General features: G+C 34.0%; 5 protein-coding genes across 6 annotated transcripts; 4 read left to right on the plus strand and 1 right to left on the minus strand.

Moving 5' to 3' along the window:
• The first annotated feature begins 2216 nt into the window (after nucleotides 1–2216).
• NAP1;3 (nucleosome assembly protein 1;3) lies at nucleotides 2217–5956 on the plus strand. Its single transcript, XM_012221579.4, has 12 exons — nucleotides 2217–2402; nucleotides 2497–2540; nucleotides 2818–2913; nucleotides 3591–3683; nucleotides 3917–4004; nucleotides 4088–4149; nucleotides 4250–4434; nucleotides 4578–4755; nucleotides 4877–4920; nucleotides 5109–5304; nucleotides 5411–5428; nucleotides 5570–5956. Exons 1-12 carry the CDS (start codon nucleotides 2357–2359, stop codon nucleotides 5636–5638), a joined length of 1119 nt encoding a protein of 372 aa, XP_012076969.1. The 5' UTR covers nucleotides 2217–2356; the 3' UTR covers nucleotides 5639–5956.
• Nucleotides 5957–7756: 1800 nt separating this feature from the next.
• On the plus strand, nucleotides 7757–12048 carry RECA2 (recA DNA recombination family protein). Of its 2 annotated transcripts, none has more exons than XM_020680821.3 (8): nucleotides 7757–8033; nucleotides 8329–8386; nucleotides 8770–8990; nucleotides 9383–9470; nucleotides 9803–9984; nucleotides 10283–10429; nucleotides 10881–11015; nucleotides 11287–12048. In XM_020680821.3, the coding sequence occupies exons 1-8, from the start codon at nucleotides 7977–7979 to the stop codon at nucleotides 11674–11676; spliced, it is 1278 nt and encodes a 425-aa protein (XP_020536480.1). In that variant the 5' UTR covers nucleotides 7757–7976; the 3' UTR covers nucleotides 11677–12048. The 2 variants fall into 2 exon arrangements, with proteins under 2 accessions (XP_020536480.1, XP_012076970.1); XM_012221580.4 differs by having other exon boundaries at nucleotides 7758–8033; nucleotides 9803–9975.
• Nucleotides 12049–12703: 655 nt separating this feature from the next.
• Nucleotides 12704–16658, plus strand: RPS2 (NB-ARC domain-containing disease resistance protein). The gene is made up of 2 exons (XM_012221581.4): nucleotides 12704–16076; nucleotides 16246–16658. The coding sequence occupies exon 1, from the start codon at nucleotides 13297–13299 to the stop codon at nucleotides 16048–16050; it is 2754 nt and encodes a 917-aa protein (XP_012076971.1). The 5' UTR covers nucleotides 12704–13296; the 3' UTR covers nucleotides 16051–16076; nucleotides 16246–16658.
• A 2496-nt stretch (nucleotides 16659–19154) lies between these two features.
• LOC105637913 (U-box domain-containing protein kinase family protein) lies at nucleotides 19155–22841 on the plus strand. Its single transcript, XM_012221583.4, has 9 exons — nucleotides 19155–19473; nucleotides 19598–19719; nucleotides 19820–19935; nucleotides 20053–20174; nucleotides 20251–20564; nucleotides 20659–20760; nucleotides 21083–21511; nucleotides 21581–22330; nucleotides 22438–22841. Exons 1-9 carry the CDS (start codon nucleotides 19155–19157, stop codon nucleotides 22630–22632), a joined length of 2469 nt encoding a protein of 822 aa, XP_012076973.2. The 3' UTR covers nucleotides 22633–22841.
• Nucleotides 22706–24795, minus strand: LOC105637911 (Lactoylglutathione lyase / glyoxalase I family protein). Its single transcript, XM_012221582.4, has 5 exons — nucleotides 24591–24795; nucleotides 24188–24356; nucleotides 23466–23549; nucleotides 23142–23345; nucleotides 22706–22962 (listed from the first exon to the last, which is right to left on the minus strand). Exons 1-5 carry the CDS (start codon nucleotides 24636–24638, stop codon nucleotides 22868–22870), a joined length of 600 nt encoding a protein of 199 aa, XP_012076972.1. The 5' UTR covers nucleotides 24639–24795; the 3' UTR covers nucleotides 22706–22867.

The following is a 24795-nucleotide window of genomic DNA, read 5'->3' on the forward strand; positions in this document are numbered from 1 at the left end:
GTAATCCAGCCCAACCCTAAATTATAAAAATGATCAGTACAACTCAACCCATTATATTTTCAAACCCGTTAAATTGGGCTAGATTGAATTAGGTTGCTCGGATTGGATCAAATTAGAACGGTCCATGTGTTACCCTATCCATGTATTTATTTTCTTTTTTAAGGAGGACAATAAAAGTTTAATTTTATTTAGTATATTCCATGGATGCAATTGGAAAGTGAAAATATATAAACAAACATATGTTGATTTTTGCTGGCATTAAAAATATGTACATTTATAGATAAAAAATATATTTTATTATTCTTTTTTTATTTATAAATGTCAACTATAATGACTATACATGTCAACTACATTCACATATGTCAACTAGATTTTGATATGTCAAGTAGATTTGCATTTATCTATATTTGCGATTAACCTACTAATAATACGGATTGCTAACTTTTATTTCTTTGTTTATAAAAAAAATTTTGATTTTCATTCCATAGAACATACTAATATTATGGATTGTGGGCAAAGGAGTTTTAAGATTTTCCTTCTCTGACAAAATATCAAATTTTAGTTTCCATATGAGTCAACAATTCTATAAATAATCTTATTAATATTATAATAATTTAAATAATATTACAAATAATCTTCATCCCATAAAAATAAACTCACTATTTTTTTTTTTATTTATTCCAAATTTTAATTATATCTCTCTTTCTAGAATAAATTAATAATTGTTTTTTTTTTTTTGTTTTATGCTTATTTCATATATATTTTAGTCAATAAATATATTATTATTACTACTAACAAAATATTGAAATATACAATTAATTAATAATAAACTTTTTACGCTTCTGGTTGAAGAAAAAATTATAAGGACATCATTAGTTTTGAAATATTATTTAGATTATGATTTAGTCATATTTACTATAATATTTTTTTTAAATTTAGAATTAACAATCATATTTTGAAAATTAAATCTGAAATTTGGTATTTTCGTCTAATAAGGAAATAATTAAAACTCACTCAAACATAATATTAGAAAATTTTTATGGAAAAAAATATGACAATTTAATTAAACAAGGAAATAAAATTTATGGACTTACCCATATATTATTGGTAACTTTTATAGTAAATCTAGTAAATGACAATTACATTTCATTGCTAATTTGATCAATTAATGTAATTAAAAATAATACAAAAAATTCAAAAAGGATTTATCATTATAAATTCTCAAATTATCCGAATTAATTTATTTGAATTCAATTTGTTAATGAAAAATCAAATGAAACCTATTCAAATTTATATAATGCACAAATATACTATAAAACGTACCAATAATATATGGGTCCCTGAGTTTTATTTCCTTGTTTAAATAAAATTGTTATATTTTTTTCCATAAAAATGTACTAATATCACGTATGAATGGGTTTTAATTATTTCCTTATTAGAAGAAAATACCAAATTCTAGATTTATTTTCACCTTGGAAACTTTTAAATTAAGTATTATCTATATTTTAATTTTTAATTTAATTAATTAAATATTATCTATATTTTAAATTAAAATATTTTAATTGATAATCATTAAGGATATTATAAGATAAAATATGCTTTAAACTCATTTAGATTAATTAAGATTTCATTTATTCACGGGAAATACGTTTTTTATTTTTTTGGGCATTTGATACTCTAAAAGAAACTAGGTCAATGCAAAATATTCTATTGAAAAAAAAAATTAAAAAAAATTTTTTTACTTGTAGAAAATTTGAGTAATTTGAATATAGATTAATTGTTTTTTAGTTTTCATTTATATCAAACTTTATGTTTTTGCATTTAAAAAGTACCTTTTTGCAATTAAAATTACAATATATCCCTTTTTTAAATATTTGTACTAAATAATCATGAAAAAATTTAGATAATTTTGATGAATAAATTTGCAATGAAAATATTTGTTTTAGAAAGATTATAAAATTATAAAATGATAAAACTGATAATTATTGTAAATAAATACATATTAAAAAATTTAATTCTGAATAAAAATAAGAAAAAAAAACCCAACATTTCTTGAAACCAACTGTTTTGCCAACAAACGCAGTCTTATCTTTTGCGTCAAAGTTAAAAAGACTTAAAAAAACTAATTTAAATTTAAATTTATACAAAATATTCACTGCCGCTAACATAATAAAGCGTGAGGCAGGCAGGTGTTATTAGGTCTATAAAGAGAGGGAGGGGATTTGAACGAGGGTTTCAGTTAAAGACGCCTCTCTCTCTCTCGCTCTCAACCCCTTTCGCCTCTCCCATACTCTCTGCACTATACCCCAATCTAGGGTTTTAGCTTTAGCTTTAGCTTTTCTATTTAATCATCACCATGAGCAACGACAAAGATAACTTCAGCATGGCCGATCTCACTGCCGGTAATCTCTTTTCTCTGAACCCCTAATCCTCTTTCTTTCTCTCTAATCTTTTCGATTGGTAACTTATTTTCTGTCTTGGCTGTGCTTTTTGTAGCCCTTAGTGATGAGAATCGAGCAGGCCTCGTTGACGTGCTCAAGGTTAGTGACCTACTCTGTTCTCTGTTTGGTTGCTGAAAAAATTAAGAAATGAAGTTTGTTTCCCTTTTTCTAACCAAATAGACTGTTCTTGTTTACAATTCAAGTTTATTTTGGGGCAAGAGTTTGGTTTGATATAGCTTGTTTACTTCGTGAGCTCAAATGGATTAACTAACAGTATTACTCTATTGTTTTAGTTTTTCGTTTGGTTTTCTATCTTAATTTTCTGTTTATGAGTGAGGTTTTATTCGCTGATCGGATTGGGTATCTGTTTTTGCAGAATAAGCTACAAACTCTGGCTGGTGAGCACACTGATGTGCTGGAGAGCCTCTCTCCAAACGTCAGGAAACGCGTTGAGGTTCTCAGGGAGATCCAGGCATGTCCTTTGATTTTGATGATTTGTCTTTGCACTTCATTCATTTAATTTTGATACGCAATTGATATTTATGCTTTGTGTTTGTCAATATGGTAAGCTTGAATTGCGAGTTTTTCTATTATGGGTTAAAATATTACAACAGTATAATATGTTGGAAGTTTCAAATATTCACATTAGTCAGTTGCGATCATTAGGATTTCCTTTTCATGGAAAACGATAAGATGGAATTGTTGACTACATGAGTTTATGTCGTCCATTTGCTTAACATAACCAACAAAATTACACAAATGAAGTAGTTTCTTGTAGCATTGTTCTGATTGAACCTTTTGACTCTGTTAATGACTGAATTAGATAAATTGGGTTTTTAATCCAGCGTATGTGTTTTCAGTATGTCTCTTACTGTAGCTTTAGGAGGTTGAGCATTGCAGCAACTGTACAACTACATTTGACTGGATTCCTATTGCTCTTGCAAAACAGAGTTTCCAGTATAGTTATTAGCTTGTAATGTTCAATTTATCCTACAATTGTACTGAAATATGGTATTTTTTTCCCCCCCTTTATTCTTGCCTGTTTGCCATTGCATGTCTCTCCCTGTTATTTGCTTTTGGTTTGTCCAAATCTGCTTGCGTTCATGTGTGGAAACATTATTAAAATATGTAAGATTTATTGACGTACAGAGCCAACATGATGAACTAGAGGCAAAATTCTTTGAGGAGAGAGCAGCACTTGAAGCCAAATATCAAAAACTGTACCAACCACTGTACGCCAAGGTATGATTCTATCATCATTGTTGGGCTCATGAAAATCTACCTGCAAGTGAGCTAGAAAGATTCTAGACTATATACTGAATTATGAACAATGCTTAAATGATATTATTGTTCTTGTTGGAAAATAGAGATTTATCATGATCTGCTCCCCTAGAGCATGGCAATTCCTTGCGTGCATTTAATTTTGTTTTCACTTGTCATGCCTGCATTAATAATATTGAAACAATCACTTGCAGAGATATGATATTGTGAATGGCGCTGTTGAAGTTGATGCGGCTGCAAATGAAGCTGGAATGGAGCAAGAAGGAGATAAAACTGTTGAAGGTACGTTCCAAACATTATTCAAGGATGACTTCGCCCCTTCTGGTTAATTTTCCTTACTTGATATGTGAATATGTTCAATCCAGAAAAAGGTGTCCCTGATTTTTGGCTCACTGCAATGAAGAACAATGAAGTGTTAGCTGAGGAGGTTTGTTGTTGAAATGTCATATTTTGGTCTATTAGTTTTTATGAGGTTGAATTCTTTTCAAATCATTGATTGTTTTTTGCTTCTTCTCATTTGAGTATAGATAACGGAGCGTGATGAAGGGGCTCTGAAGTACCTTAAAGACATCAAGTGGTGCAGGATAGATGATCCCAAGGGATTCAAGCTTGAATTCTTCTTTGACACCAATCCTTATTTCAAGAACACAGTATTGACAAAGACATATCATATGATTGATGAAGATGAGCCCATTCTCGAGAAAGCCATAGGGTAACTTCTGTTCCTATTGTTATAATGCAGACAGCTTTCTCTTTGCTGATAAGCTTGTTTTCCTGCAATTAGGTTATTAAGAAAACCCATCAGTTCTTATTCTCCTCACTGCTGATATCTATTTGGTACCTGGCTCTTTGTAGGACGGAGATTGAATGGTATCCAGGAAAAACCTTAACACAGAAGCTCCTTAAGAAGAAGCCAAAAAAAGGATCAAAGAATGCCAAGCCAATCACAAAAACTGAGGATTGTGAAAGTTTTTTCAACTTCTTCAATCCACCTCAAGTCCCTGAGGATGATGAAGATATTGATGAAGATACTGTATGATTATCATTACATTATATAAGTTTGATGATAGCTTTGCTGCTTATCGTTGATCTAATTCTTTCATATAGAAGTTGTTTACTGTTGTTCTAATTCTTTTTCTTATCTTCTTGACTAGGCGGAGGAGCTCCAAAATCAAATGGAACAAGATTATGACGTTGGGTGGGTTTTCTTTGACAATTTAGGCATGAATGTATTTCTTATGTGATTAGTATGTTGTTAATGCCTCAAGTTGTCATTACTAGTAATTTTGGAATTCTGACTCCATCATCCCCCCAAATCTCTTTTCTTTTGCTTTGTTTGGTTTGTTTGAATTCACGTGTATATCTTGTGTTAAATTTTTAATTCAGGTCAACTATTCGAGACAAGATCATCCCTCATGCTGTGTCTTGGTTTACGGGTGAGGCTATCCAGGGGGATGACCTTGGAATAGATGATGATGATGATGATGACGACGACGACGATGAAGATATTGATGATGATGATGAGGATGAAGAGGATGAAGATGAGGATGAGGACGAGGATGAAAGCAAGACCAAAAAGAAGGTCTGATACAGTAGACATTTTAGTTGATCCTAATTTATTGCCATCTTTATTTTTTCTTTTTGAATAATTTACATGATGCTAATTATTGTTTGTGAATTGGGTGCAGCTGTCAGCCGGGCATAAGGTAGCCATCAGCCAATCAGTTGCTCATTTTTTTGGAACCTAGTCCTTTTGTGATCCTCTTTCTCTCTTTTTTTATTTCACGTCTAATTATTTATTACTTAATATTTAAACTTATTCTTTAATGTCGTGTTACTTAACACAGAAGGGTGGAAGAACACAAGCTGGGGATGGTCAGCAGGGTGAGAGGCCTCCAGAGTGCAAGCAACAGTAGAGTTCGATTGAAGTTTGGAGGGAGAATTTGCTGATATCTTTGGAGAGGAACAGAAAGGGAGGGGTTTTGAAGTTTTGGGAGTCATTTATTTTTTTTTAATTTATTTATTTTCGTTAGTCCTTTATGAACTATTATTGGTTTGGAGTTTTTTTCTTTCCCTTGTCCTCTTGGTTTGGAGAGAATGGTGGTGAAGATAGTTAGGGGTTATTATTTATTTTATCAATCAATGTATGTTGGTATTAAGGTTTTGTGAACTCTTTTATACCCAAAACATTAATGTCTTTAGCTTTATAATCTATATATGTTTTCCTTAGTCAACTATCTCAAGTCATTGATTTCACTGCAGTGGTTGGTGGTTCTTTTCATTTGTTTGTTGGGAAAATTGTTTTTCGTTTTGTCGATTTCGTATTAAAGCTGATGAGCCAATTTTTCCTTGAGGAAAATGGTATATATGATATTGTTATTAGAAGTACGTTGGTCAGCGTTACTTGCTACTGTGGATGCATGATTGTTACCTACTGCATATTATTTTTACTATGTTCATGGTTTTTTGTTTGAATAAGATTTAAGAGTGTATATAAATTTGTAAAACTAACAGAGTTTTGAATTGTTTAACACTTTTTTTAATAATAAAATACATGTTTTTGAACTGTTTTTTTATTTTTTAAAAATGATATTTTTATAATTAAAATTATAATATATAAATAGTTTTTTCTATAAAATATTTTTATTGAAAAAACAAAAAATATTTAAATAATATAAAAAATTAATTTCATTATTATAAATATATTATATCCGTTATTTTTTTGAAAGTTTTATAAAATAAAAAAACTTGACATTATTATTAGTAGAATAAATAATTAATAATAAAATTTCAGAATTTTCAAATAAAAAATTTTAAATTTATATTATAATATTTTATTTCTTTTAATTATGAAAGTTAAATATAATTTTTTATTATTACTGAGTGAACACATGAAATGTTATGCAAAGAAAAAAGTTATTATTTCTTTTAATTGAAAAAAAAATGTTTTCTCTAAGTAAGCTCATCCTAATTTTCCATTATACTTCAAATATGAAAACAATAATAAACCACCCATCAAACTAATGTATTTTTTCTAAGTCAAGGCATCTTATTTTTCATTATACTTCAAATATAAAGATAATAATAAACTATACATCAAATCAAATCAATGTTAACTTGTTCCTTTCTCAAGATAGTAATGCTATAAAAAGTAATAAAGTTTAATAGTAAATTTATAAAAAGTAATTTTTCTTTATTCGTTTCAAGCATGTATATAAAAGGAGTTAATTCTCTCTTTTGAATATTTAAAGGGACTCTATATCTAAAGTTAAAACTTAAAACTTCTAATAGGGTTGAAACTTAAAACCTTAGTAAGAGAAATGATCCCTGCCATCCTAAGTCAAATATTTTATTCTTTATTTTTTTTTTTAGGTAAATGAACATAACTTATCACATTTTATTGTTAATAAAAACTTCAGCTTTTATTCTCATTTTTTTCAGTTAAAAAAAAAAGGCTTTGTTTGATGCAAAGAGAAGAAAATAATGAGAAAAATAAACAATGAAATTTATTTCACACTAAGAATGCAATTTTTTCAATTCATTTATTATTTTTTTATCAATTTAAAGAAATTATAATTTTATTGGTCGAGTGGGATGAAGTTCTGGATCTCTTAAAATAACGTGTAGGGTTCGAACTCTAGCACTGTGAATGGAGAAAATTGGATTAGGAGAGCCGTCCCTATGATAGGCCTCTATAGAACCCAAATTCGGATTAATTGACTGTGTCGGATACCGGGTGATTTAAAAAAATAAAATCTAATTTCATGGATCAGAGAAAAAAATACATATTATCTATGCTTTAATAATTGCCTACCTTTTTGAAAGAAGTAAAAAATCTTCAATCTTATTATTTTTCATATATTTTATCTTCTCTAAAAAATCCTTATTTTCAAACAAAGGGTTAAAATTATTTTCCTCCTCACGTGGCGGGCTTCTCTCTCTTACTAATCGTCGGGTATTCCAGCCATGTACTAGGCGGCCCACACGTTTTGTGTTCAATCTATAATTAATTAAATTTACTTAATTCACCTTAAACCAGACAGTTCAGAAGAAGTTACAAAAGGAGGGAAACCAAAAATAAAGAGCTAAAACCCTAAAAACAGAGCAGAGTGAAGAGTCTTTTTCTCTTCTGTTACAGCCTCTGCTATTCCCTCCCAAAATTTTCGGACTGCATATTTCCCTACTGAAAATATTTTTCTTTCACATTCTTTCATTTTTGTATTTGGAAAAGAGAAGTGCTTCGCACAGCTTTCCATGGCCAGGCTTCTACGAAAGGCTTCCTTTTTGAAACGCGCGGTACTTGAACCAGAGGTAGGTTTCTCCTTTAATGCATTCATTTCATTTCTTACAAAACCGCCTCTGTTTCTTTTGTAACGTCTGATTATTTGTACTCTGTTTGGTTGCTCTGAGAAGTTTTAAGAAATATTGGAAGTTAATGATCGATTTCTTAAACCGCGATAAATCTTTCATAGCCTAAGTCAAATGAGCTCGGCTCTATTGTTTGATTGCACTCCTTTTTAAGAAGTAGAGAAGTTAACTTTGACCTGAAAATCTGTCTTTTCGTCGAAAGTTATGCATTTAACATTTGTAAGGTAATTCTTTGCAGGGGCCAAGGAGAGGAATATTGGGGACGTCTTCTCAGATTCGTGATTTTGCAACTAAAGGTGCTAAAAATAACTGACGTGCTGTTATTTTTTGAGTATTAACACGTTATAAAGAGACCTAAATAAGTTAACAGGTATTTGAAATCTTTGTTTATAAAATCAGATGATCTGTCCTGAAATGTTAAGGTTGAAGTTTCATGGGCACGAAACATGTTGCCATGGATGATTATGTTTAATAATCAAATTTCAATTGCATTTACTCAAATGAATTGAAATTCGTAGAATGAGAATTGTATTACTAAGTTTATGAAACTAGATTTTATGTGAATTTGAGTTGTGGTGATTTGAGGATAACAAGTGATACTGTACTAATCTTTGAGGCTTATTTGATATTTTTTTTCTTTGCAATGCGGTAACAAATGTCAACTTCTAAATATTTGAAGGTAAAAGAAGATCCAAGTCGGATGGAAGTAGTGACTCTTCTGAAGACAATATGTCCAAGAAAGAGGTGGCTCTACAACATGCCCTGGATCAAATCACTAGTGCATTTGGAAAGGGATCTATTATGTGGTTTGGTCGGTCAATTGCTCCAAAAGATGTTCCGGTTGTGTCTACAGGTTCTTTTGCTCTTGATATAGCACTTGGAACTGGTGGGCTTCCAAAGGTACACTGATTGTTTTTCATCAAAATGATTTTTGATTTCTTTTGTGCATGTATATGGCCTGTGGTTCTCGAATTTGTATATGTAATCTATAAAAGTTTCCTAATCCTAAAAGTTCAAAGTTGATTGTTTGTTTTTCTATTACTTCTTCCCTTTCTACATTGGCAACTGATATGCAATGATTATTCCTGCATAAATTGAAATGGTTAAAAGTAACTAACAAGTTCTATTGTAAACTTCCACTAAAGTTACAGCCTTAAGTTTTTTAGGTTTAAATTCAATATTCCTTTCTATTGTATTAACTCTTTAGCATTTTTGAGTGAGAATCAAACTCCAACATTTACTCAATAGATTGTGTTGGCTGCTTATATAATCCTTGGATTGGACTTTTGCAGGGGCGTGTTGTGGAGGTTTTTGGTCCGGAGGCTTCTGGGAAAACCACTCTTGCTCTACACGTAATTGCTGAAGCACAGAAGAAAGGAGGTTAAGTGATGAATCTGCTACAATATATCTTTTTATCTCCATTTATAATAAAAACTACCAAGGTGCTAGACTCTCATGTTGCATATTGGTGTCTTACGATTGCAATTGAATCCTTGCAATGTCAATATTACCTACCCGCTCTTGTTTTTTTGCCGGGGGGGGGGGGGGGGGGGGTAACTTGGAGAATTGTTTTGGACAACGTGTCACTTTCTGTAGTTGGCTACCACAAGAAGTTTTGGGATTTTTTATGCAACAAATTTTAAGAGCTGTAAAAATTTTTTATTGTTGACTTCACTTTTTTATAGGGTATTGATATGCCTACTTCTCTGCAGGTTACTGTGTTTTTGTTGATGCTGAGCATGCTCTTGACTCATCATTGGCTCAGGCCATTGGTGTAAACACTGAGAACTTGCTTCTTTCACAACCTGATTGTGGTGAACAAGCTCTCAGTCTGGTGGACATGCTCATAAGGAGTGGTTCTGTGGATGTTGTGGTTGTTGACAGTGTAAGTAAGGTGCTCTTTTGATTATCATGGTTTTTACATGGTATAGCGTCATCTTTCATTCGTAGTTTCTTGTACCTGCTAGAGACTCTGTGTGTTTCTCAGTAATTGATTTTTTTCCTGCCATGTGTCCTGTCTTAGGCAACAGTCTTACCATGTCAGGAGGGGTTTTTTAGCCCAAAGGACAAAATGATTCATACACAACATAGGCATTATTGCACTGTTTGATATTATTTCGATCACATCATTCAATTGAAGTCTTTGATTTGCTTTTTAAGTCAGTTACATGTCCTATTCTATTTGGTGACAGGTAGCTGCCCTTGTGCCTAAAAGTGAGCTTGATGGCGAGATGGGTGATGCTCACATGGCAATGCAAGCAAGATTGATGAGCCAGGCACTGCGCAAATTGAGCCACTCTTTATCAATGTCACAAACGATTTTGATCTTTATAAATCAAGTATGACTCTTTTATGCCTTATTTTGTGTCATGCATATGCTCTGATTATATATGAAGTCTTATCACTTTTATGAAATGTATTATTAGTGTAATTGGCCTGGCAAAAAAAAAAAAAAAAAAAAAAAAAAAAAAAAAAAAAACTGTTTCATTAAAAGATTTTGGATCTGTCTATAAAGTGGATAAAGCACTGCCTACCCTAGTGATTAAGACTGGATGAGCCGGCCTGAGGTGTCATCAATTGTGCAGTTATGTGTCTATCCCTTTCCTTTATTATTTAACTTGCGGTTTGATGTATTATTACTGTTCTTCCTTCTATAGTTTCTTTGTAGTTACATTATCTTTTACATGTGTTAATGTAGCTTTATTTTTTTTTTTTATATTTGTCAGCAACTCTGTGTGATGTCTGTATTTACTTGATGATCATAGTCCTCATTCGTGTATCTCTCTACAGGTGAGGTCAAAGCTTAGTACATTTGGAGGATTTAGTGGGCCATCTGAAGTAACTTGCGGTGGTAATGCTCTGAAGTTCTATGCTTCAGTACGGCTAAGCCTAAGAAAGGTGGGGCTCATAAAGAAGGGGGAAGAGGTACGGCACTATCTTTTCTTTGCTTGTGAATTTACACTTGCACCTGAAGATGGCACTTTTTGATCATAAAAAGGGGTAGGGCCAGTTTTAAGTAGACATATGTAGTATCTATGTGCCACCAGCATGAAATGAGGAGCTTGGCTTTCAAGTTTCACCAAATGGTGAATGGTTGGGGCGAGTGGGGCTTTTATGTCTCGAGGTTCAAGTCTGCCATACACATGCATTATTCGTTTCATTCTGTATTCTTGATTTCATTCTATTGTTTTTGCAGACTTTGGGAACTCAAGTCCAAGTGAAGATTATAAAGAACAAACTTGCACCTCCATTCAAAACGGTCGTATTTGATCTTGAGTTTGGCAAGGGAATATGTCGTGAAACAGAGCTCATAGAATTGGGTGTAAAACACAAATTTATCGGCAGCAGGGGTGGTGGATATTATGATGTGGGTGACAAGACTTTCCGTGGGAAGGAGGTTCTTAAAGAGTTTCTAGCTGAAAATGATGTTGCACGGGAAGAACTTATGACAAAGCTGAAGGAGAAGCTACTTGATGTCCACAAAGATAAAGAACCGAGGACAGAGGCTACTGATGAAGAACCCATCGAACAAGTCATTTTACCTGATTCTACTGATGAAGAAGCAGTTACTGCAGTAGAAGGATAATATGCAAATACATTAGAATGAAGGCTGTCCTGCTAGATTCCGTGACATGATCCAGTTTTCTAAGGGATCCTGTGGTTCCCCATTTTCTGCAATCTGCACGTCGAGGTTATTGGAGGCACAAATGGATGGAGGGACGGAAAGGCAGTTTCTTGATTATCATTTACATATTGCTTTTAAGTGATGGCCTTGCTTAACTTCCAAAAAAAAAAAAAAAAAAAAAAAAATGTGATGGCCTTGCAAAGTTAAATATATCAATTGATGTATATTTTCGGGTAGAGCAGGTGATAGTTTTGTCAGCTTCAAGAGTAGTTTGAGAACGGAACCAACTTCATGTGTATGTTAATGAGAAAACCGGAAAATTTGTTGTTTGTCCCCTTGGAATTGATATTACAGGAGCAGAAACAAGAATTGAAATTCTGGAATATACGAAAAGAAAAATGTAGGTTATATACTAAAATGATAAAAATGGCGATTGCATTGATAATTATAAATATAATTTTTTGATTCATGTAAATATCTATAAACTTATTCTGTGTGCATTTATTCTTTTTCTTCCTAAAATATGCTCACGACAAGTGATGACGGAGTATCATGGGGATTATAATGATCAAGATTCCATGGCCATGCAGGGTTGCATTGTCCAATTTCTACATTACATTGTGAAGAAAAAGAGTTTCCCCCGACAACATGAAGTCTATTAAATTGGCTAAACGACATGGAGTAGCGCACGTCTATTACTTGGTTTGTTTTACAAATGACTTGTCGTTTATTTTTGTGTCTTTTTGAACGACTGAGTGCCGTCCCTTTTCGCCGGTGATTGTTCGTCATAGTTCTTTGGTGGGCTTGATCCATTTACCCTATTTAGCGACTACTTCCATCATTTGGAAGCCCAAACCCGCTCAACGACGAATCCGTTCACTGGGCTACGCGGGTGTTTTAAAACGGCGCGATTAAGCAGTCATTATCACCACTTGGCAAGCAAATATGGGGTCCGCATTCATCTATTTGCTCTTTTTCTTATCTATTTTGTAGCGACTTCAATTTTCCTCATGTTCACAGCCTAAGTCATTTGGAGTGATTTGAAAAGAAAAAAAATACTTTTGAATGTGAGTCCGTAGATGAAATTAGGCTCTGCAATTTGTTTTCTTAATAATCTTGTAAAAAAGATTGAATCCTCCCCCCCCCCCCCGGGGGTGAGATTATTATGATATGCTGTTTTTCTGGAATCAGAATGGGGTTGCTTAATACTATATCCAGTCCAACTAGGTGAAGAGAAAGCAAATGATTAGAGTGTTTTCTTTTTTTTAAAGTAACTCCCATTTGAGGTTAGATTAAACTTACAGAGTAATATATTTTTCCTTCGGAAATGGGAGAAACTTTCTTAGAAGTTCAGTGACTCTTCAATTGATGGTCAACATTGTTCGCAAATAAGTAGAGGTCAGTCAACTCAAATTTTTTCCACAATGGCGGCGTCTCAGTAAGAAAGTTTGATGAACAGTTGTTTTCCAATTATTATGACGGTATACTCTCTTCAGTATAGTGTTTTTCTGCGCAAATTCAAGAAGCTGACCTCCTCGCATCACCACTTTGGTGGAAACAGGACGAGCAACAAATTAGGTTATGCTTCTCTCTCTCCAATTTTCTTTGTTAGCTAAGGGCACAGAGAATTTATCCATGGATTCTGTTGTTCCTTTGATAGGCATTGTTTGCAGCTCATGCAAAAGTATAGCTACGAGGATTAGTGATGTTGTTAATTTGAATCGCCGAGTTCATTCTCTTACAAGTGCACTAAAGGAATTGAAAGACAGAAGGGATGACTTAAAGAGAGAGGTTGATCGTGCTGAATTGGAGGGATTGACTTGCACAACCCGAGTCAAAGGATGGCTAGAAAGAGTAGAAGAAGTTGAAACTAAAGCAAACTTGATCACAGCTGATCTCAGACACAGAAATCAATGCTTTGGGTGCTTTCTTGCAAATTCTTGTTTAAAATACAAGCTGAGCAAGAAAGTTTCAACATTGAAAACAGAAATTGATCAACTTATAGAGAAATCAGATTTCAATGTTGTCGTAGCAGATGTGTTGGTTCCTGAAGCAGTTCAGGAGATTCCTAGTAGGCCTGCAGTTGGTCTAAATATGATGTTGGAGCGGGTTCAACAATTTCTTGCTGAAGAGAAAGTTGGAACTATTGGAATTTATGGAATGGGAGGTGTAGGAAAGACAACCCTCTTGAAGATTATTAACAACGAGTTTCTTACGAAATCACACCATTATGATATTGTGATATGGGCTGTGGTCTCAAAGGATTTTGTTGCTGATAAGATCCAACAAGCTGTTGGGGCCAGGTTAGGCTTATCTTGGGAAGAAACTGAAAGTCAGGAACAACGGGCATTGAAAATTTATAGGGCTATGAGAAGGAAAAAGTTTCTCCTCTTATTTGATGATGTTTGGCAAGCGATTGATCTTCAAAACATTGGAATTCCTCTGCCACACAAGGGAAACAAATGCAAGGTAATATTTACAACACGTTCATTGGATGTCTGCAGTGACATGGATGCTCATCAGAAGCTGAAACTGGAATTCTTGGGGGAGGATGACTCATGGCAGCTCTTCTGTGACAAGGTAGGAGGAAAGAAGATTTTGGAGTCGCAGCCTATTCAATCTTATGCTGGGACCATTGTCAGAAAATGTGGAGGCCTGCCGCTAGCCTTAATCACTATTGGAAAAGCCATGGCAAATAAAGATACTGAAGAAGAATGGAAATATGCAATAGAGGTATTAAATAAGTCTCCATCTGAACTTCGAGGTATGGAAGATGTATTTACTCTACTAAAATTCAGCTATGACAATTTAGAGACTGATACATTGAGATCATGCTTCTTATATTGTTCTCTCTATCCTGAAGACTACTCTATTGATAAAGAGCAGCTAATAGAATACTGGATAGGGGAAGGGTTTCTAGACGACTCTCACAATAGTAATGTGCATAATAAAGGACATGCTATTATTGGATCTTTGAAAGTTGCATGCCTATTAGAAACAGGTGATCAAGAGAAAACCCAAGTAAAGATGCACGATGTTGTTAGAAGTTTTGCCTTGTGGATTGCAAATGAAAGTGGATTAAACAACTGCCTATTTCTAGTAGAGGCCAATACAGGGCTGTCTACAGCCCCAGGAGCTGAAATGTGGAGAGGAGCGCAAAGAGTTTCATTGATGGACAATGGAATCACAACACTAGAAGAGGCCCCTGAAAGCACCAATTTATTAACATTGCTGCTACAATATAACAGTGGCCTGAGCAAAATCCCAGATGCATTTTTCCAGTTTATGCCTTCTCTAAAAGTTTTGGATTTGTCATTTACCAGTCTTAGAGAGATACCTTCCACTATCAATAAATTAGTTGAGTTACAACACCTTGATTTGTCAGGAACAAAGATAACTGCATTGCCTGAACAGCTTGGAGATCTGGCAAAGTTGAAGCATTTGGATCTACAACGTACAAATTCTCTCCGGAAAATTCCACAGCAGTCTGTCTCAGGCCTTCTGCATTTAAGAGTCCTCAATTTATATTACAGTTATGGAGGTTGGGAGGATCATAATTCTGAAGGTGTGAATGAAGTTGGGTTTGCAGACTTGGAATGCTTGAAGCACCTGACAACAGTTGGTATCACTGTCAATGAATTAGAGACCCTGAAAAGGCTTGATAATTTCAGCAGTTTACTTAAATGCATACAGTATTTGTACATAAAAGAGTGCGTAGGGTTATTTTATTTACAAATATCATCAAATTCCAATTTTGGCAGAAGGTTGAGAAGGCTTAGCATCAATAACTGCTATGACTTGAAGTGCTTGGCAATTGATAAAGAGGCTGGGGACAGCTGGCTTCCTAGCCTGGAAGTTCTTGCTCTGCATGGCCTTCCCAGCTTAATAATTGTCTGGAAGAATCTTGTAACTCGAGAATGCCTGCGAAATCTTCGTTCTGTAAATATTTGGCATTGTCATAAGTTGAAGAACGTTTCATGGGTTTTACAACTTCCAAAGCTGGAAGTTATTTATCTGATGTACTGCGAAGAAATGGAAGAAATCATCAGCAGGGATGTCATACCTAGAGAAGATTCAAAGGAATTTCCAAGCCTTAGAACTCTTTCAATCCGAAACCTTCCAAATCTGAGGAGTATAAGTCAATGGGCATTATCTTTTCCATTCCTAGAAAGTATTGCTGTGATCGATTGTCCAAAGTTGAAATGGCTACCAATCAAAATTCATAATGTCTCATCTTTGCCAACAGTGTATGGAAGCAAGGACTGGTGGGATGGACTTGAGTGGAATGAAAGCATCAGTGGACCTGCTATACTTCCAAAGTTCATGTCCATCTGAAACATATACAGTTGTGGTTTTTAAAGGTATGTCTTATTTTAGCTGAAAAGAACTTCAATATTGCTGTAATTCTTAGTCAAGTAAAATCCCATATTGTTTGAAGTTCACTAAATGTTAATGTTACTGAAGATTTTAGTTCAGCTATCCTGTTTTTTATGCAATTGCTTCTGCTTGCCATGTTCCTCTAAACCTCAGGTAAATAACTAACCATGGTACTGAGAAGTTGAATAATCCAACAAGAAATTCCAGGCATGTTTAGAATGTAGATGACAAATATTCTGCTCTGAATTGGGTCCTAAGGAGAGGGAACATGTACAGTTTACTGGTGGCGATTCATCTAGAAAAACACTTCTTTAATACATCCTTAATTAGAAGGCATCTGATGCATTTCTATAGGCCACGTACGCTGCTCCTTGTCATAAACCAACAGGTTTAAACAATTATTATCAGATATATAATTACCAGAATCTTTTTACTCTAGAGCTATATCCCCTTTTCACTTACGAATTAGGGGAAGTTTTTTTTTATTATCATGTAAGAGTTTTATACTGAAAAACATATGAATTGCTCTAATTAGTTTCTTTTAAATGTATTTAATCGTAATTATTTATTATTATAAAAAAATTATTTCGTTTACCATAATCATATTATATGACAACTTATAGGAATATGATGATCAGAAGAGTAGCCCTTAAGGGGCCATGGCCTCTCCATCTTTTTCAAGAATACATTGGTATGCCTCACACTTATGTAGCATGGAAATAGAAACACAGAAATTGATATGAGAAAATGACATTTTAAATATTGGGAAACAATATTTTATATGGAAAAACGAACATATAGAAATACCCGTTGGCTTACCCTCATCGGGGAGTTAGCTTCGCAACTGATGGAGATGAGGAGAGTGGGTATCAGTTAGAGATTTCATTTATTATTGCAAGTACATTTTAGTTAGCAAGACTCAATCTACTGTAATTATTCCTTAAGCATATCATATCTTAGACAGAAAAAACAACAACAATCCACTGGAAAATGGAGAGAATGTTGAAAAGGGAGGTTGATGTCATTCTAGAGTGACTTGTATGAGCAATTTCAATGGTTCTTGGCACGGTCATTTATTTAATTAACATAAAGCATATATCCTTTGTACCACTTTCTGCTTTGGTAGATCTAAATTAATTGTTTCATTTTGATTTTTGTCAAACAAAGATTGGTTCATAAGCACAACGAGCAAGTAAATGTTGCTTTTCTGTTATTCTTTCAATTCTTTGGTTTCTTTACTCAATAAAGATAACCATTATTGAAGAACTTGGATTCCATCTCTGCCCTGATTATAATTGGCATATATATATTGAAAAGATACTGACTCAATTCCTCTAATTAAAACTATTACATGATAGGTTTAATAATTAACTAACTAATCAAACTTAACTTATTAGTTTCTCATAATCACTTTCTTTGTACAAAAAGAAATAATCTGAATTGTCTTTGACTTGGGATACAATTACTTAATGAAAATCATATTATAATTATGATTAAAAATTAATTATACATGCTTAGTATTTAACTATTTATTTAAATAAATTCAATCTAAGAATATACATGAACTTGTTTTAAGCAACATGGAAAGGGTACCCCATGGAGGCTGCTATATTATCCAATATTATCTCTTAATTATTTCTCCAAATAAACCCTATTTCTATTTTTATACATAGCCATAAATGCATTCTCACGAGAAAAAAAAAAAAAAAAAAAGATTGAAATGTTATCAATTTAGTTTCTATATATCCAATTCCAATTTAAATTAAATTGGTAGTGCAGTCATTCATCAAAATTTAAGATTTTTTAATACGAATAAGTTCTCACGCAATATATTAAGTTTGTCCAAAGCAAATTATAATATGAAAAGAATGGAATCAAAGCATGAAATTAAGTAATTGCTTAATTTAATACGTTTATACCCAAGTATGTTCTCATGGATGGTGTAATCCTATTCTATCTCATCTCCTATAAAATCCCTTACAAACAAACATTTCTTACAATCAAAATCTGTTAGGCATTGTTTCCTCGTACATAAAGTAATTTCCAAGGCTATATATGTAGCTTACACTTTTAGGAATTTAGAACATAGAAGAAATAACTATATATATTGTCTTATCTTATGTGTATATGCAAGTCATCAAGTTAAGTATGGAGGGTGACAGAAGAGAGTGAGCACACATGGTTTTCTTGCATTCATACTTCATGCTCGTAGCTCTGCGTGCTCACCCTCTATCTGTCATCCACCTCTCTCTCTTCTCCTCTCTATATATGTTCAGTTTCTTGCCATCTTTGTAGTTTATATGTGCAACTATATATGTTATACATAGGTATATATATTCATTAACTCGTTGATTCTGTTTCTATTTGTGATCTTTAACAGCTGCATATCCTTTCCTCAAGTTTAAGATCTATGACTAATTTTGGTTCAGTTCAAATTGGTGTTAGTTATTTTTTCCCTTACCAGAATTTTTTCTGTAAATTGCTCCAGCTAGGGTTTCAAGAACTCTTGAACTCTGGTGTTAGTTCTTTCTGCATATTTTACATGAGTTTATAGAAATTTTCTTTTTTATTCATTAGACGATCGAATAGACTAGAATAATTATAAAATACACACACAAAAAACACTTTCAGTGTGATTCCAAAAATCAAACCCTGATCAATCTGTAATAGTTTTACTCGTTCATTTCAAATTTGGAAATTTTATTGAACTAATATATCTCTAAACTGATAATTAATCTAACCTCTTAAATTCCTAATATTTTATGAATTAACTGTAAAATTCTGATAAAAAGTTAAATCAATAGAGATAGGGAAAAAAGTTCGACTGGAGACGCTCATATTGTTTACGTAACGAAAAAAGAAGACAAGGGAACCTTCGCTAGGGCATACAGGCCCTCAGATTATTTCTTTTTAACTGTTAATTTATGCCATGGCCCTCTCCAATTAGTTTGTTTCCAACCACATTTGAGGGAAATGGATTTTTTGATAAAAAAAATAATAATATTTTTATTTATATCAAATGGATTTTTTGAATTTATTTTGTGTATGCATAGACTGTAAAGATGTTGGACTCTCCATTAAAAATTTTGAAAAAAAAAAAAAAAAGACGAAGAGAAAGTCAAAGTCTACTCTCCTGTCTTTTCATAGTCAGCTCCGAATTTCAATTCCGTGCCTACCATCGAAGAAATGAATTAGCAGATGCTAGCGGTGGGCATGCGCCGGAGATGTTGTCTGTGGCGGTTGCTGTGAACGGCGGTGTAGGTGTCGGAGGAAAGGGAAGCCGAAGAGCCGTTCGCTGGGCAGTCGAGAATTTATTGCCCAAAGCCAATCGGTTCATCTTAGTCCACGTCATTCCGGCCATCACTTTTATACCTTCTCCTTGTCTCTCTCTCTTTTGTGCTTCTGTTTTGGTGGACTTGATTTTTTTTTTTTTTTCAAATTAATCAGACTGATTGGTTTTTATTAACTAAAAGAATTAACTTCCGTTTCCTTTGCCTCTTTAAAGCTGGAAATCGTTTGCCCGTTGAAGAAGTGGACGAGAATGTGGTGGCACTGTACGTGCAGGATGTGAAAGTGAAGTTCCAGGAAATCTTTTTACCCTTTAAAAAGATATGCAAGACTCAAAAGGTTTTGGGTTATAGTTTGTTCTCTCTTTGAAGCTAAGGTCCTGTTAAAATTCTGAATTTTGTGATTCAAGTTTGTAATTTCAATCTAATTATGCTTGTAGACGGAAACTTTGGTGCTAGAGGGTGACAATCCTGCAAGCACGCTCTTAAAATTTGTGTCAGAATGGGGGATTAATAGTTTAATATTGGGTTCTTGGTCTCCCAATTGTATAATCAGGTTGTTCCTTCACATATCTTTCATACTTGTTTTCCTTGTTTCCAGTGCAATTCAATAGTTAGAGGAGGATGATATGTCTGTTTTTTAATACAATAATTACATCATATTATCATTTAGGAAGCTAAGGGGACCAGGGGTACCAATAACTGTGCTGAATGGTGCTCCAGAGACGTGCAATGTTCGTGTTGTATATAAACACAAAATCATCACAAAGTCAGGAAATTCCTCTTCCATTACTGGTATATATGTTTCGAATTCTTGCTTTTACGGTCGAGTATGAGTTAGTGTTACATCTTATTGTCTCTTCTTTTGTAGGGACCAGCCGTAGGCACTGGGTTTTTACTAAAAGAGGTTATACAAAAGGTTCTGGCAGCATCAATGATTTAGCTTTTGAGCCTGAGGTTTATTCTTCCCCTGTAGAATCCAAAGTTCAGAAATCCTTTGGAGCATCATCAGTGTCTGAGTCTGACTTTAGTCCCCTAGAAACTCAAGCATTTGAACACGGGGATTCTTCTGTAAATGCTGCTGTAGATGTTGGCAGGACTTTTCAGAAATTGGAAGATGACCCTCTAACTGTTAGTACTCAGAGTCAGACATTTGATTCCACTGCTTCAATAAAAACTGACTGGGTAATTTTTTTTTTTTAAATTGTTTTCTTCACTTATATATAATTAAGGTGGTGTTTTGAAGAATTTTTCAAATTTACATTTTCCCTTTATGCAGTCATATGTACAGGCTGAAATAGAACGGCTACAGCTAGAATTACGAAATACAGTTACCATGTATAGAAGAGCTTGTGCAGAGCTGGTGCACACTCAAAGCGAGGTGTTCTTCAATAATTATATAGCATTCTGTACTTTTTAAAATTGCAAATAAATTTTTACTTTCTTTCATTTCAAGATAACTCAAGCAGTAAAAAGATGGAAAAAACAATGGAAATTAATGTTTCAGACCACCTGTTAGATTTTGACCACATTCAAGAATTCAGGACTAAAATAAAGATATTCTAGGTATCGCCTGGATTTATTCTACTAAATGTGTAAAAATAAGCTGGAGAACATAAAATATTTGGAATGGCCTGTGCGAAGGAAGTTATCTTCTATCTCCACAACCTTACTTCTAATTTTGTTGCTTTACTTTTTTGCAGGTCAAATTAGTTTCGTCTGAGTTTGTTGAGGAAGCAAGAAGAGTGAATGCTGCCCTACAAAGAGAAGAAACTTTGAGAAAAATTGCTGCTGTAGAGAAAGCAAGGTATTTACAAGCCAAGACGGAGATAGAGGAGGCAAAAAATTTATTTGCTAAAGAAGCTTATGAAAGGCAGATGGCTGAGCTTAGGGCTGAAAAGGAGTTGTTAGAGAAACAGAAAATTGTTGATGCAATCTTCTTGAGTGATAGGAGGTACAAAAAGTACACTACGGATGAAATAGAGTTGGCAACAGATTGCTTCTCTGAGAGTAATGTGATTGGTGAAGGAGGGTATGGAAAAGTATACAAATGCAATCTTGATCACACGCCAGTGGCCGTGAAGGTTCTTAGGCATGATGTAGTTAACAAGAAAGAGGATTTCTTGAGAGAGGTAATTTATAGCGTGAAATACTGATTTTTTGTGACTGCAATCTGATATTCTTTACTGAACTTTTTGCAGGTTGAAGTTCTAAGCCAGTTACACCATCCACACTTGGTTTTGCTGCTTGGAGCTTGTCCTGAGAATGGTTGTCTGGTATACGAGTACTTGGAAAATGGAAGCTTAGATGAGTGTATCTTCCACCGAAATGAAAAACCGCCTCTTCCTTGGTTTATTCGCTTCAAGATAGTTTTTGAAGTGGCTTGCGGACTTGCATTCTTACACAACTCAAAGCCCGAGCCTATAGTTCATAGGGATCTAAAACCGGGTAATATACTGTTAGACAGGAATTATGTGAGCAAAATTGGAGATGTTGGGCTGGCAAAACTCATTACAGATGTTGTACCTGACAACATCACAGAGTATCGAGACTCTATTCTTGCTGGTACGCTCTACTACATGGATCCTGAATACCTGAGAACTGGGACCATCCGACCAAAATCAGATCTATATGCTTTTGGAATTATAATTCTCCAATTATTAACCGCTCGGCGTCCTAATGGTCTTATATTGACTGTTGAAAATGCAATAATAAATTCTCAGTTTGCCAACATTCTGGATACATCAGTTACAGATTGGCCACTTCTTGAAACCGAGGAGCTAGCTCAAATTGCATTGAAGTGCTCAAAACTTAGATGCAGGGATAGACCAGATCTTGATACTGAAGTTCTGCCAGTTCTCAGAAGAATTGTAGTTATTGCAGATGCTAGCTTAAAGTTGGAAAGAAGCAAAACCTATGCACCGAGTTACTACTTTTGTCCTATCCTTCAGGTAACAAGTTATTCTTCACAAGATGGAAATTTAGCTAAAAGAATTTCATTCTCTATTCCGGCATGTAGTTCTGTGTACTAAGCACATACCGATGTTGCTTGATGCAGGAAATAATGGATGAACCGTACATTGCTGCTGATGGTTTTACTTACGAGCACAGAGCAATTAAAGCATGGCTTGACAGACACAGGGTATCACCAGTGACAAAGCTTAGGCTTCAGCATTCTATATTAATTCCAAATAACACATTACGTTCAGCCATACAGGAGTGGCGGTCACGCCAGCATTTGCAAGTGCCATAAAGATACTTGACCATAGCCATTCAACTACTCACCAGCAGGAGAAAAGACAACAAAGCTAATTTGGCACATACTGTTAGTTATAACTTGTGATCCTCTATATTGAATTGCTACATAAATCCATGTCACTGTACATCTAATATTTGTGATCTGTATACATTTATTTGGAGCCTAAAAGATGGACAAAGACCAAAGCCTTTCATTTTTTCAAATTTCTAGCTATGGATAGTAAAATATGTCAGTTATCCACTTGAGTGAATTCAAGAGCATTTGCATCTGGATCTCGCGTAAAGATTGCAGGCCTGCCAGACTTGCTAAGCGTATAGGGAACGCCTACAAAATCAAAAACAATATAAGAAAAAGCATTCCTTCAGTAAGCACACACCTGTTTGCAAAATATACTATTTGATTTCCTGACTTCATTAGGTAAAGCGCAGAGCTATATGTATTTCAGGCACGTTCTTAGGAAAAACCTCGTTTCATTTTCATTTTATGGAGAAAGAGAAGTGTACCAGCTTTATCAAGGATTGCTTTCAGCTTAGACACATCACGAATAGCAATGCAAGTATGTCGATCTCGGCCACCATGTTGAGGTCGTCCAGTTAAGGGGTCGGGATTTGGAAGCTCCATCAAATGAATCATTTCAGAACCCACCCACAGCCAAGCGCCCCTATAGGGAAGCTTATCATGCGGCCTTGCCTCATTTATTTCAAGACCTATTTGCAAATTGAAAAGTAGTTTGTAATGGTTTTCATTGTTTTCTCTTGTATCAAGAGAGATAAAAAAAGAAAAAGAAAAAACAAGATTTATTGGCATTAGCAAGGAAAGAGACGTACCTAAAATGCCCTGATAAAATTCAAGTGATCTTTCAAGCTTTTCACAAAGCACTCCAACATGGTGAATACTAACAACTCCATAATCTGCAACAATACCAATAAATTACTAGATAAAACTTTATCCCCAAAAAGGAATAACGGTTAGCAGTTTTGTTCTTGAACTTAGTTTACATATGACGCATCTCATCTCAAAAGGTCATAGATGTACACATATATGCTCTCACATGGAGAAATGAGGGTATGGAAATGCATTCATCTTTGCTATGGAGCTTATACAATTGAAAGGTACATGCAAACCACTAAATACATTTTTGATAATCATAGTCACTCCTTGGTACATTTACTCAAAGCTTGTTTACATACTCAACATGATATAGTGTCACATAATAAGCAACTAGACCAACATTAAATGAAAGGGAGATAACATAATCTAAATTATCATCGAAAATTTGAACACGATAAGCAGAATGGCCTGTCAAATTTCCAAATATCCAGCTTGTTTTCTCTTCATAGATTGAAGAAGAAGTTTCCATCCAAAAATTAGGAGGGAGGTCACTTTATGAAATGATTCAGAAAGTTACGTTGTATCAAAGTGACATTCAAAAATCGCTTCAACAAGGTCTATTCTGTCTATTTGTTCTAATCAATCTATTAGAGCTCAAAAAATAGAAAGAGAACTAACTTGTTATCTAGTAAAGTGGACAACCAGGAGAATAAATTACCAATCTTCTCATTGACACTGGTTGATTCTTTTTCAACTACATTTGATTCAACGGACAACTTGGCTTTTGTCTTGAAAGAAAGCCCGTGAAACCTATCACTGCCAACAATATTCTGATAAAAACGTGAAATTGAGTTCGTAGATATTGGTCTAGCACCAAGACGATTTACCTGTAACAAACAAAATTGGTCAAAAATGGGCAACAAAGATGATTAATTGCATTAGACAAATTACATGCAGAACCAATTTTGATTCAAATGCACTATTAAGAAGCTAATTCCAGTTTAGGCAAATAATTAACTATCCCAAAAAAACCCTAAATCATCATTATTCATCAATACTCTTGAGGTAATTGATAATTACACTACAAATTGATATATAAATGGAATAATTGATAATATTACCTTGTGTTGTACAGAAATGGCGGCAGATGAACTGACAAGAGAAGCCATGGAAGAACAATGGAAAAGAGTGATTTGTGTTTAGTGATAATTGCTTCTTGTATTTTTGGAACCCCAACAGTCCTAACAACCACTTCCTTTTCCTGCTAAATTTTCTGGGCCACAGATAAAGCAAATAAACAAAGGCCACTACTTCTGAAGTTCTGGT

This window comes from Jatropha curcas, chromosome 8 (genome assembly GCF_041381405.1).
Source record: "Jatropha curcas cultivar XTBG-Jc1 chromosome 8, XTBG_Jcur_1.0, whole genome shotgun sequence".
In the NCBI taxonomy this organism is placed as follows: Eukaryota; Viridiplantae; Streptophyta; class Magnoliopsida; order Malpighiales; family Euphorbiaceae; genus Jatropha; species Jatropha curcas.